The sequence below is a fragment of the Vipera ursinii genome (genome assembly GCF_947247035.1).
Source record: "Vipera ursinii genome assembly, chromosome: W".
NCBI lineage: Eukaryota > Metazoa > Chordata > Lepidosauria > Squamata > Viperidae > Vipera > Vipera ursinii.
Window position 1 is genome coordinate 33,218,079 of NC_139522.1, and position 12,917 is coordinate 33,230,995.

The 12,917-nt window shown below is 43.0% G+C and overlaps 1 protein-coding gene across 1 annotated transcript in view; it reads right to left on the bottom strand.

Annotated features, from left to right (window-relative positions):
* The window catches only part of LOC310648264 (ubiquitin-conjugating enzyme E2 Z-like), a 114,141-nt gene that overhangs the window by 78,364 nt on the left and 22,860 nt on the right, over window positions 1–12,917 (bottom strand). Inside the window, exons 2-3 of the mRNA XM_083376015.1 lie at window positions 5,516–5,588; window positions 2,775–2,962 (exon numbers count right to left, since the gene is read on the bottom strand). Of these exons, the coding sequence (XP_083232141.1) occupies window positions 2,775–2,962; window positions 5,516–5,588 (261 nt within the window). The remainder of the gene's footprint in view (window positions 1–2,774; window positions 2,963–5,515; window positions 5,589–12,917) is intronic.

Genomic DNA, 12,917 nt, shown 5'->3' on the forward strand with positions numbered 1-12,917 from the left:
AGGAGAGGAGAGAAGATCAAGCAGGCCGGCCATGAGCTGATCTACAACCTCTGTGGCAGCCATTCATGCTGGCAGCAACAAACAGGCAAGAAACACAGCAGGGGAGGGGTCGCCCTCCACAAGGAATGAAGAAAGGCAGCAATGAAGAAAGGCAGCATCGGCTGGAGGTGAGGGATGGAGGGAGGGAGGGAGAGAGATGGAGAGTGGAAGGATTCTTATGTGCTTTTGTAACTTTAAAGTTCTGGGATTTGTGCAATGTGGGCTGTGTTCTTAAGGAGTTTTTTGGCAATTTCTATTTGGCTGATGGCTGATGTCTTGTGTTAGCTTCTATTGCTGTGCTAATGTTAGCTGCAAGTTTTGCTGCAAGGGATTTTGAAGTATTTTTCTCCTGAATGGATTTTGCCTGTAGCATTCCTTTACATATGAATGGAACCATTTGGGGAGGCTGCCTTAGCTGGCAGCCAATACTTACTACCTTTTTTTTTCTTCCTTAAATGCCGGCTGCTGGCTCCTTAACTTTCCTTTCTAGCCAGTAGCTAATTCTTAAAGGGGAATGCACCTTTTTAAGCTAGTTCCCTCAGCAGCTTGTCTTTTCTGTCTGGAGGCTTTTCCTTGGTTGATGAATATATGGAAGAGGGAAATATGGGTGTGTGTGTGTGTCAAATTCTTCCTTCAGAAAGAGATGGGAATGAGAAAGAGGGCCTTAGCACTTGGCCACCAGCAGCCCTGCCATTGACTTTGCTTGTTAAAAGGTTGCAAAAGGGGATCACATGACCATGGGACACTGTGACCATCATAAATATGAATCAGTTGCCAAGCATCCAAATATAATTTTAATTTTAATTTAATTTAATAATATTTCTATACCGCCCTTCTCCCAAAGGACTCAGGGCGGTGAACAGGGCAAGAATAAAAATACAGGATTACAAAAGTTAAAAAATAATTAAATACATACCCATATACTAAAAACAATTAATACATCTTAAAACCCCAATAAAATAACAATAACAACCCCCCCAGTCCCCCATCAGGCCAGGCCAGCTTGTTCAAAAAAGTATGTTTTTAGCTCGCGGCGAAAGGAGCGAAGATCGGGCGCCGTCCGGAGCTCAACCGGTAGCTGATTCCATAGCTCCGGTGCGCCCACAGAGAAGGATCACCCCCTGGGGGCCACCAATCGACATTCTCTGACCGGTGGCACCCTGAGGAGGCCCTCTCTGTGGGAACGCACAGGGCGGAGGGAAGTTGATGCCGGCAGCAGGTGTTCCCTAAGGTACTCCGGACCCCTGCCATGTAGGGCTTTGAACACCATTACTAGTACCTTGAATCTCACCCGAGATTCACATGACCATCACATGACCCTGGGCATGCTGAAATGGTCATAAGTGTGAAAAATGGTCACAAGTCATTTCAGTGCAATTGCAACTTTGAACAGGTTTTTTTTGATCATCAAGTTTTTGACACCTTGCTAGGTGGTATTAGAATACTGCCATATCCCAAAAGTGGTACAATCGGTGAAAAGGTTGAAAAGCCCTGTCCTAGAGCCTTACATGTAGTCCTCATTCAGCAACCATTCAAAGTTACAATGGTGCTGAACGAGACTTATGACCAGTTGCAGCAGTCACAGTGTGACTATGGTCACATGATCGTGATTTGGGCACTTGGCAACCAGCTCAAAATCACAATGTCACAGCATCTTTCAGTCACATGATCACCATCTGAAACCCTCACTGCTGGCTTCTCACAAGCAAAGGCAATGTAAGCCACCAGGTCGTCAGAAAAGGTGATCAATAACATCACACCTAACAAACATTCAGTATTCACCTAACAACAGTAAATGGAACTGCTGTTGTGTGGTCATGTGATGTGCTTTACGACCATGCTGCTTAGCAATGGAGTTCCCAGTCCCAATTACAGTATTTAAACAAGGACTACCTGTAATTAGCTTTAGAACATTCAAACCCTTCCTCTCCACATATACCTTTCAAACAAGCAAGTTTGTTTGACATAATGTTGCTAGAAAGGGTCACAAACTTAATGGTTACAAGAATAACCACTTTTGATTCCGGGTCTCATTTTTCTCAAGAACACTGATATACTATCTATATTCAACTAGTTATTTTTTCTTTATAAAAAAAGAAGAAAAAGAAAAAAAACAGAATTTAAGCATCCATAGGAACTGTAATACAAACAAGAGGCTTCTTCAGTCTTTCTCTACTGGCCCCACACAACTCCAAGTAACTGGACTCAAACTGGATGGCATACAGGAACAATCTTTCAAAGGAATTGCTTTGTGGTTTCAAAAAATGCAATACATGTGCACTCTTTCTTTCTATATGTATACACCAAACATATACACACACTTTCACATACCTACAGAAAAGTTACATAGTATTCATTGCTCAGTTGAAAAAAAAGCAGCTTAGAAAGTTAAAATAAGCTTCACTGACCACGTCCACAGCTGTCTCTGGCATAGAACTGGGCGTGGGGGGAATTCCTTCTTTTAATGCTCAAAACCTAAAAGGGTGTAGAGAATTGCCCCAAGCTTGCGTCTATATTAGAAAATGGTAAACAGCAGATTCTGGCCATGCATGGCTTGCAGTTATGTGGCTGGTTTTGCCCTAGTGTGTTGTAGATCTCATGCTTTCCCTCTGCCCTATTCTGTTGAAAAACACACATCCACACATGGTCCTTGAGAAAAGAACTGCATATAAGCCTTCCCACAGCACCCACCTGGGCTTCCCCTGCAGAAGAGCTTGAGCTGAGCTACTCCTTACCCTAGAATACTGAGGCAGACCTTCCCATTTCGGTAGAAGTTAGGGTTAAACCTCACTGTATTATTCCCAGTTGTCATCAGTTTGACCCGCGGCGGATGGATAGGATAATCTGGAGGACAGCGAAACAGGAACAAGAAGAAACCCCCTTCGTAAGGCGTGTCAAAGGGACCTGTGATCAACGCATGAATCTGCAAGAGAAAAGCCCAGGCTTGCGCAAACACTTCTGACTGGAAGCATCACTAGCAGCACCTGCTCAAATGCCAACGGCGGCTGACACAAGTCAGGGGAGGCAGAGAAGGCTCTTCTCCAAGCAGTTAGAGAAAACTCAAACACTTCTTAAACAGTTGAAGCCTCAGACTTCATTCCTACCTATTGAGTTGAAGCAGTAAAAAATACTGTGCTCTGCTGTCCCAGCTGACCTTTGCCATCTTTTTGCTCTCACTGCTGGGCCAGGCTGGGACTGGCTTTGTGCTGGGGGAAAAAAATGGGGGCAGCCTTTTTACTTCTTTGCAGTGTGAAGCCAGTCCCAGCAGCCAAGGCTTATCAGCAGTAGAAAGAAAGAAGATGAAGGTGAGATGGGGCAGCAGACCCTAGGGTGGCAGGGGTCTCGTCTCAGAGTGCAGGGTGGCAAGGGTAACTGACACTGGGCTGGGGTGGCTGCGGCTTTCCGGGGCATGGCAAGCATCCCCAGAGCCACGTAGTTCTGGGGATGCTTGCCACCCTGCAAGACAGGGTGCAGGGTGACCAAAAGGACAGAGACGGAGGGGAATAGGTGAGTCTGGGGAGTGGAGGCAGTTGCTTACCTTACTGAGACTCAGGGCTGGGAGGAACCAAGCCTGGAATGGTTTGGATTGGGGTGGGTCCTTGGCTAACAATGGTAAAATTTCCTTAATGACACCAATGGGAATTACTGGGACTGTGGTTGCTTAGCAATGCGGCCACATGACAACTTACTTTGTAAATGTACTACTTAGTGACTGAAATTCCATTCCAATTATGGTTGTAAGTCAAGGCCTACCTGTAATTAAACTGAACCAGTAGTTTTGAATGAGAAGTTGCCTCACTGGGCTGTTTACTGGACCCCCACTAAGACCTGATTTTGAAGTGTGCAAGGCTCATTTCCATCCCTGCTGGTTAACACAGCAAGTGTTTGCCATGAATAAGCAATGTTTTAATTTTTGTTAAGTTGCACTGGAAGACTTTCTGAATGAAAACTGGGACAATAGACTTTTATAGTAAGTAAACATTTACTTAAATTCCAAATTTGCTTGAAAATCGGAATGCTTACTAAAATGTCACAAAATCATGGTGTGTGTGTGTGTGTGTGTGTGTGTTCTCAATGAGAATTTCAATTTCCAAGAGAGCCTTGGGCTATATATCAACCTTGGATTGACACGCTATTCATCTTAAATATCAATTATTGTAACTGACTGGTGAAGTGATCATTATTTGACTCTAACCATATGTACTAAAAATATCATTGTGTGAATGACAACTTCAAAAAAATATAGTTAGCAAAGGTTAGACTGAGGCTTGCTGCCTTCCCTTAGTGCTACAGCATTTAGGGAAAATCCAGAGATGCAGCAAAAACATTTTTACTAGCCATCTGTTATAACTGCAGGCATGCCCAGACAAGAATACTGCCACCAGAGCTGAAACTCAATGTCCAGTGCTTAAAACAATGGACTGTAACAACTTTTCAATTCTCATTCAACCATGATCTTGTTAGAAAATATAGGGTCATTGAACACTGTTGGCCAAATTTCCCTCATAGGGCAGTTTTGAGGGGAAAAATGGGAAGGAGACTATGCACTCTAAAGAGCTTTTGGAATGAAAGGCAGAATACAACTGCAATAAATCAATGATCTTGGCTCATATTTACCACTACCTGTTTTATTTTATTTTATATATTTATTATTCCAAGTTAACCAGATTCACAGATTATTTTCTTTGCAGTTCCAATGGCAGTGCTTAGGACACTTGATAAAATTTGATCAGTCAAATGGCTTAACCTGGCTAACCCACAGCTAAAATAAAAGAACTAGGTAAACAGACCCAAATATATGCATATATGAATAACATACAACTTAGATGAGATGTACAATTTGTTTCTCTTCTGTAAGGGACTCAAATCAAAGGAAGTCTCTGTGAGTTTGACACATTCATGCATTTAAAAAAATGCTATGTTCATGCCTCAGTCTTTTCTTTCATAAACACAATATTTTGTAACTGAAAAATCAAGTCTACAGGACTAAGGATGTCTGCCTAAAGATCAATAGCAAAGGAAAAATTAGCCCAGTTCTGTTTCTATGTGAACAACTTTTAACAATTTCATCTCCTCCTCAATTTCCTAACCTGCTTCTGTCTTTTTGACTGCAAGCCTGAAAGACAGAGCCTGTGCTTTATATTTTATACAGCAATCCACAGAACATAAAAATATTAGGAATAGCAATCCAATGGTTATATACTGCTTTTTAAAATATCACCACTCCCTTTGTTTTTTCTCATTTCAACTAATTTCTCAATATAAACACAGTATGAGCTGTCCAGTACTGAAAAGTTTCTTAAGGTGAAGAAATTTGTATTGCTAGCAATTAATCGCACTTTGTTGTTTATAGTGGTTTCTCCAATAACGGCAAGCGCATATATGCCAAGTCATTATATTATTAACTACTTCTTTCTAAAATGGTTAGAAAAACCTTTTGGTACAACTACAGAGCAAACATTTCAATACCACCTACCTTGGTCATATCATGGGGGTCAGGCACGACAAACATTCCAGGAGGTGGCTCCTTATAAATTGACATGATATCCCTGGGAAAGAAAACACACAAATAAATTTCTGTAGTTTGCATCCTATTAAGTTTCCTCTTAAATTGCTGACAAATAATCTTGCTTAAAAATACAAAAAGAAATTTAAAACATGTTCAAAGTCTACCCTAAACAGTGCTCAAAATAAAAATTCTTGACCTAAATTTAAGACTCATCTGTAATGTTAGGTTAATATTTCCTCTGGTCACATAGTACCTCATGTTAGTCAGTATACTAATACTATACTATTTCTGCTTATTTGCAACATGTTACTCACAGCTCTTTTTATATCGTGCACACTTATGGATAGCCCCAAAGCACAATGAGAGAAAAAGGAACCTTCCACGGGGGGGGGGGATATGAGGAATCTAACAGGAAGGGACTTATCACTGTCCACACTTGTCCATAAAGAACTGTTCCTTCACATTTTCCTCAATCTGACAGCATAAAATTATCAACAAAAATGTCTATGATGAACAACCTACAACAGATATAAAAAGTCTACAAAAGGTTTAACCACTGGGTATGTAAAAAGCAAAAATCAGACCAAGATAAATCACTTCAGAATTTTTTTCACCTTTAATATAAAATATAAGCTGTACAATTGAATTGAAATACAATCTGAAATCTTTTAGGGGAAAAATAACAATAACAATATACAACGTGATTTCATAAGTGTGCACACCCTCTTATAAGTAGGGATGTGGCTGTGTTCAGAATTAACCAAGCACATTCAAACTGATGTACAATAGTACTCAGTACACACCTGCCATCAATTAAAGTAACTCTAATCAAGCCCATATAAACCAGCTGTTCCAGTTGCATTGTTCTGACATTTACTCAGTTGCCTCTTACAGCAAAAGCCATGGTCTGCAAAGTGCTCATAAAGCATCAATAGAATCTCAATATTGGAAGGCATCAGTCAGGAGAAGGGTACAAAAAACTTCCAAGGCATTGGATATACTATGGAACACAATGAACACAGTCATCAACAAGTGGAAAAACTATGGCACAACAGTGACATTACCCAAGAACTGGATGTACCTCCAAAATTGATGAAAAAAGAAGAAAACTGGTCCAAGAGGTTGCCAAGAGCCCTACAGCAACATTAAAGGAGATGCAAGAATTTCTGGCAAGTACTGATTGTGTACTACATGTGACAACAATCTCCCGTATTCTTTATATGTCTGGGCTGTAGGGTAGGGTGGCAAGACAGAAGCCTTTTCTTACAAAGAAAAACATCCAAGCTTGGCTACTTTTACAAAAACCTATATCAAGTCTGACAAAAGCATGTGGGAAAACGTGTTATGGTCTGATGAGACCAAGTTTGAATTTTTTGGCTATCATTTGAAAAAGCATGTTTGGGGCAAAAACAACACTGAGCATCACCAAAAGTAAACCATACCCACAATGAAGCATGGTGGTGGCAGCATGATGCTTTGGGGCTGCTTTTCTTCAGCTGGAACTGGGACTTTAGTCAAGGTGGAGGCAATTATAATATGCAAGGGAAGAGCAAGATGACGGATGTGGACAAACCTACAGGTGACACTCGAAAAATTAGAATATCGTGCAAAAGTTCATTTATTTCAGTAATGCAACTTAAAAGGGGAAACTAATATATGAGATAGACTCATTACATGCAAAGCAAGATAGTTCAAGCTGTGATTTGTCATAATTGTGATGATTATGGCGTACAGCTCATGAAAACCCCAAATCCACAATCTCAGAAAATTAGAATATTACATGCAATCAATAAAACAAGGAGTGTACATAGAACAATATCGGACCTCTGAAAAGTATAAGCATGCATATGTACTCAGTACTTGGTTTGGGCCCCTTTTGCAGCAATTACTGCCTCAATGCGGCATGGCATGGAAGCTATCAGCCTGTGGCACTGCTGAGGTGTTATGGAAGACCAGGATGCTTCAATAGCAGCCTTCAGCTCTTCTGCATTGTTCGGTCTCATGTCTCTCATCTTTCTCTTGGCAATGCCCCATAGATACTCTATGGGGTTCAGGTCAGGCGAGTTTGCACAGTAATCCCACGGTCATTAAACCAGGTTTTGGTGCTTTTGGCAGTGTGGGCAGGTGCCAAAGTCCTGCTGAAAAATGAAGTCAGCATCCCCATAAAGCTCGTCTGCGGAAGGAAGCATGAAGTGCTCCAAAATATCCTGGTAGACGGCTGCGTTGACCCTGGACTTAATGAAGCACAGTGGACCAACACCAGCAGATAACATGGCTCCCCAAATCAACACAGACTGTGGAAACTTCACACTGGACTTCAAGCATCTTGCAGTGTGTGCCTCTCCATTCTTCCTCCAGACTCTGGGTCCTTGGTTTCCAAATGAGATGCAAAATTTGCTTTCATCAGAAAAGAGGACTTTGGACCACTGAGCAACGGACCAGGTCTGTTTTTCTTTAGCCCAGGTAAGACGCTTCTGACGTTGTTTGTTGCTCAGGAGCGACTTGACAAGAGGAATACGACATTTGAAGCCCATGTCCAGAATCCGTCTGTGTGTGGTAGCTCTTGATGCACTGACTCCAGCCTCAGTCCACTCCTTGTGAAAGTCCCCAACACTTTTGAATGGCCTTTTCCTGACAATCCTCTCTAGGCTGCGGTCATCCCTGCTGCTTGTGCACCTTTTTCTTCCACACTTTCCCCTTCCACATAACTTTCTATTAATGTGCTTTGATACAGCACTTTGGGAACATCCAGCTTCTTTTGCAATTACCTTTTTTTTCTTTTTTTCTTTTTTTTAATGTTTTTTTTATTAAACAGTTTTACAGAAACGGCTTCCGGTAGCGCTGCCGCGCTGAATGGCGGCGTTCTGAAGCCGCCCGATCCTGGGAAGCGTCAAAACACCCGGAGGCAGCGAAAATCAGCTGTTCCGCGGCGCTGGAGCTTCTTCCTCGGGAGAAGAGGGAGAGGCGAGCCTGCCTGGATAGAGGTAGAGCTCCCCTGTGATTCTCCCAAGCAGTTTGGGGGATAACAGGGTGAGCCCCCTCGGAGCCCAGGCTTTCTCGGCTCCCAGGACATTTTCGCTCCAAAAGGAGTGGAACAAGACGCGACAACTACACCTGCTGCTTAGAGGGGACTGTGAGTATTTTGTTCCTTTGGAAAGCAGGCAGAGCAAAGCAGGAAGATCTGAATTTATAAATTGGATTTCAACTTTAACTCAGTTTCATTATCTTCTTCAAGTTTCAAGTTTGAAATGGAGTAAAAATGGCGCTGGAATGTTTCTTTCCTGTGTGAAGAGACTGTGTTTGAAAATTGTTATATTTTGCTACAAAGCAAGAGATACAATTTGCAACTGACTTTATCCAGTATCGGATTTTGTGTATTTGAAAGCCTGTTCCCTATTCTTCTTATTGAAGATTAAGAACTTTGAGAGAATTGTTATTTCTTCTCTCCCCCCCCCCTTTTTTTTTCTTTTGAACTCTGATTCTGCTGGGTGAAAGAGGAAATTGAAACTTAAGAGATGGCTGCGAGACGTGGGGGAGGGCCCCCGCTCTCTAAGAATGTTATCTCCTCACCTATACCACAAGCTGCAGGGCAGACTTCGATGAAACCTACAGTACAACCACCCTCTCCCCCACCTCCTGCATTTACACTGACAGACATCCAGCAAGTTGTGATGCAGTCAATGCAAGTTTTGCAACAAGAAATAAAGAATCAAAACAACCAGATGAGGGAAGATATAGTGTTTGCACTCCAGGGCTTAGCTGCACATATAGAACGCCTGGATGTTCGTGTGGATTCAGTTATGGAGTATGTGGAGAACTTGGAAAATAAAATTATTGATGCTGAACAGAAGATTGATAGAGCAGAGGCCAAGATTGACAGAACAGAAAACGAGGTTATTATATCAGAATATAAGAACATGGAGTTTGCTTTGCGTATCAGAGGCCTCAAAGAGAATCCTAAAGAAAATCTGGAATGGGAAATATTTATTTATTTATTTATTTATTTATTTATTTATTTTGTATACCGCCCTTCTCCCGGAGGACTCAGGGCGGTGAACAGGGCAATACATAAAAACTAGATACAAAAATTAAAAATTATTAAAACGTGATTAAACAATGCCCATAATAAATTAATACAGATTAAAAATTAAAGTCCATTTATAAAAATCCCACCCCGTCCCATCAGGCCAGGCCAGCTTGTTTAAAGAGATGGGTTTTAAGATCGCGCCGGAAGGAGCGGAGATCGGGCGCCATCCGGAGCTTGACCGGAAGATGGTTCCATAAATCCGGTGCACCCACAGAGAACGCCCTCCCCCTGGGGGCCACCAGTCGGCATTCTTTGACCGGTGGCACCCTGAGGAGGCCCTCTCTGTGGGAGCGTACTGGGCGGAGGGAAGTTGACGCCGGCTGCAGGTGCTCCCCAAGGTATTCCGGACCCATGCCATGAAGGGCTTTGTAGGTCATTACTAACACCTTGAACCTCACTCGGAAGACAACTGGTAGCCAATGCAGCTCGCGGAGCAAAGGTGTGACATGGGAGTATCGGGAAACTCCCAATACAACTCTCGCGGCTGCATTCTGTACCAGTTGGAGCCTCCGAGTGGTCTTCAAGGGTAGCCCCATGTAGAGAGCGTTGCAGTAATCAAGACGAGAGGTCACGAGCGCATGAGTGACCGTACGTAAGGCATCCCGGTCTAGATAGGGCCGCAACTGGCGCACCAGGCGAACCTGGGCGAAGGCCCCCCCTAGTCACAGCTACTATATGGTCTTCTAGGGAGAGCTGTGAATCTAGGAGGACTCCCAAGTTGCGAGCCCTATCTACAGGAGGTAATAACTCACCCCCCATAGTGAGGGGTGGGATATCCTGAATATCCCGAGATGCCGGTACGCACAGCCACTCAGTCTTGTCAGGGTTGAGTCGAAGCCTGTTCCTCCCCATCCAGACCCGGACCGCGTCCAGGCACCGGGACATCACGTCGAGGGCATCACTGGGGTGGTTTGGGGTCGAAATGAAAAGTTGGGTATCATCAGCATACTGATGATACCCAACTCCAAAACTACGAATGATCTCACCCAGCGGTTTCATGTAGATGTTGAACAGGAGAGGCGAGAGGACCGACCCCTGAGGGACTCGACAAACGAGAGGCCTCGCGGTCGACCTCTGCCCCCCTGCCAACACCGACTGCGAGCGTCCCAGGAGATAGGAGGAGAACCACTGAAGAACTGTTCCTCCCACTCCCAATCCCCTGAGATGCCGCAGCAAGATACCATGGTCGATGGTATCGAAAGCCGCCGAGAGGTCTAATAGGACCAGAACAGAGGAATGCCCCCTGTCCCGAGCCCTCCAGAGATCATTCACCAGCGCGACCAATGCCGTCTCCGTGCTGTACCCGGGCCTGAAACCCGATTGGTACGGGTCTAGATAATCCGCTTCATCCAGGACCAGAGGGAGCTGGTGCGCCACCACACTCTCAACAACTTTCGCAAGAAAGCGAAGGTTGGAGACCGGACGAAAGTTATTCAACACAGCCGGGTCCAAGGCAGGCTTCTTGAGGAGAGGTCTTACCACCGCCTCTTTCAAGGCGGCGGGAAAACTACCCTCACTCAAAGAGGCAGATATAACCGCCTGGAACCAGCCTCGTGTCCCCTCCCGGGCTGCATAAACCAGCCAGGAAGGGCACGGGTCCAACAAACATGTGGTGGAGCTCAGCCTCCCCATAATCCTGTCCACTTCCTCCGGAGTTACAGGATCGAACTCCTCCCAGGTAATAGCACAAGCAGTGGCTCCTGTTTTGAAATGGGAACCTGAAGAACTACTTAAGGAAATGGATAAGATATTTAGGGTTACCTCCTGGATTGCTAGGCAAAAAAGTCTACCTAGAGATGTAGTGATTTATTTTTCCAGGAGATCAACCAGAAATTCTATTATCCAGGCCTTTTATCGGGAAAAAATTCAGATTGCAGGCCAAGATATTATGATTTTAAAGGAGATACCTTCAAAAATTCTTAGAAAGAGGAAAGATTTTGCCTTTTTGTCTGATGAGCTTAAGAAGCGACAAATCCAGTTCAGATGGGAAATACCTATTGGAATTGTGGTAAATCATGCAGGGACCAGATACAGACTGGATACAATCTTAAAAGCAAAAGATTTCTACACTAAGGTCCTGAAAGCAGGTTTACCACCATCTCCCCGAATTAAAAGAACAGAAGCTAGACAAGATGATAAACAATTGAGTGAAGGGGCAATGTTATTGCCCCTTGAGGAGACGCAGAAGCCGGAGGCCATGGAGCAGAGTTTGGCATTAAAGGAAGATCTAAAAGAACAGAGGATGACAAGAGCTGCACATAAGCGTATGGAAAAAGAGCAAAAACAAAAGCCTGTAACTGGTCCAGCTACACAAGATGCGGTTGTTTCAGAGCCTGTGGGAGGAGCACATCCTAAGAGAGCAACAGCTGATCTTCAGGCCTTGTTCCAAAGGCTTATGGTCACCAGAGATGGTGAAGTTCCTGACATGGAATGCTAATGGGTTAAATTCACCACAGAAAAGAAAGAAAGTATTTTTTTATCTGAAACAACATAAAAATGACATTGTTTGCTTACAAGAGACACATATTGCATTAAAAGATCAAAAATATTTGATTAATTCCCGATTGGGAACACATTTTGCATCTTTTGCTCCGGACAAGAAGGCTGGAGTGGTCATTTACTTAAGAAAAGACTTTTCAGCAAGATTGATTGAATCGGATAAACAAGGGAGATATGTTAGTATTGAATTAACATTACAAGGAAAGAAAGTTCTTCTTATTGGATTATATGCTCCAAATCAGCAACAGCAAAATTTTTTTAAATTTTTACATCAGAGACTAATTGAACTGGATTACAAATCTGTTATTATGATGGGGGACTGGAATGGGGTTTTGGTGCCATCTGAAGATAAGAAGGGATCTTCTAAAAACTTTTTTAATTCAAAATTGCCTAAAGCTTTTTTTTGATTTGAAGGAAGATCTGGAATTAAGAGATGTATGGCGGGAAAGGAATATGAGAGACAGAGATTTTACTTTTTTTTCGGATAGACACAAATCTTTTTCAAGGATTGACTTCATTTTGATTACTACTAACGTTCTTCGGTTAAGAGCGTTAAGATTTTTCCTAGGACAATGTCTGACCATAGTCCTGTTTGGTTGGAGTTCTTTGCTGAAGACACTAGTAGGAGATCCTGGAGGCTGAATGAGAATTTATTTACAAATGACTTGTTCTTGCAGAAATGTAGAGAACATATGAAAGAATTTTTTGTCATGAATATGCATAAAGGTACCTCGACGGAAATGGTTTGGAAATGGCCTATATGAGAGGGGTTTTGATTTATAT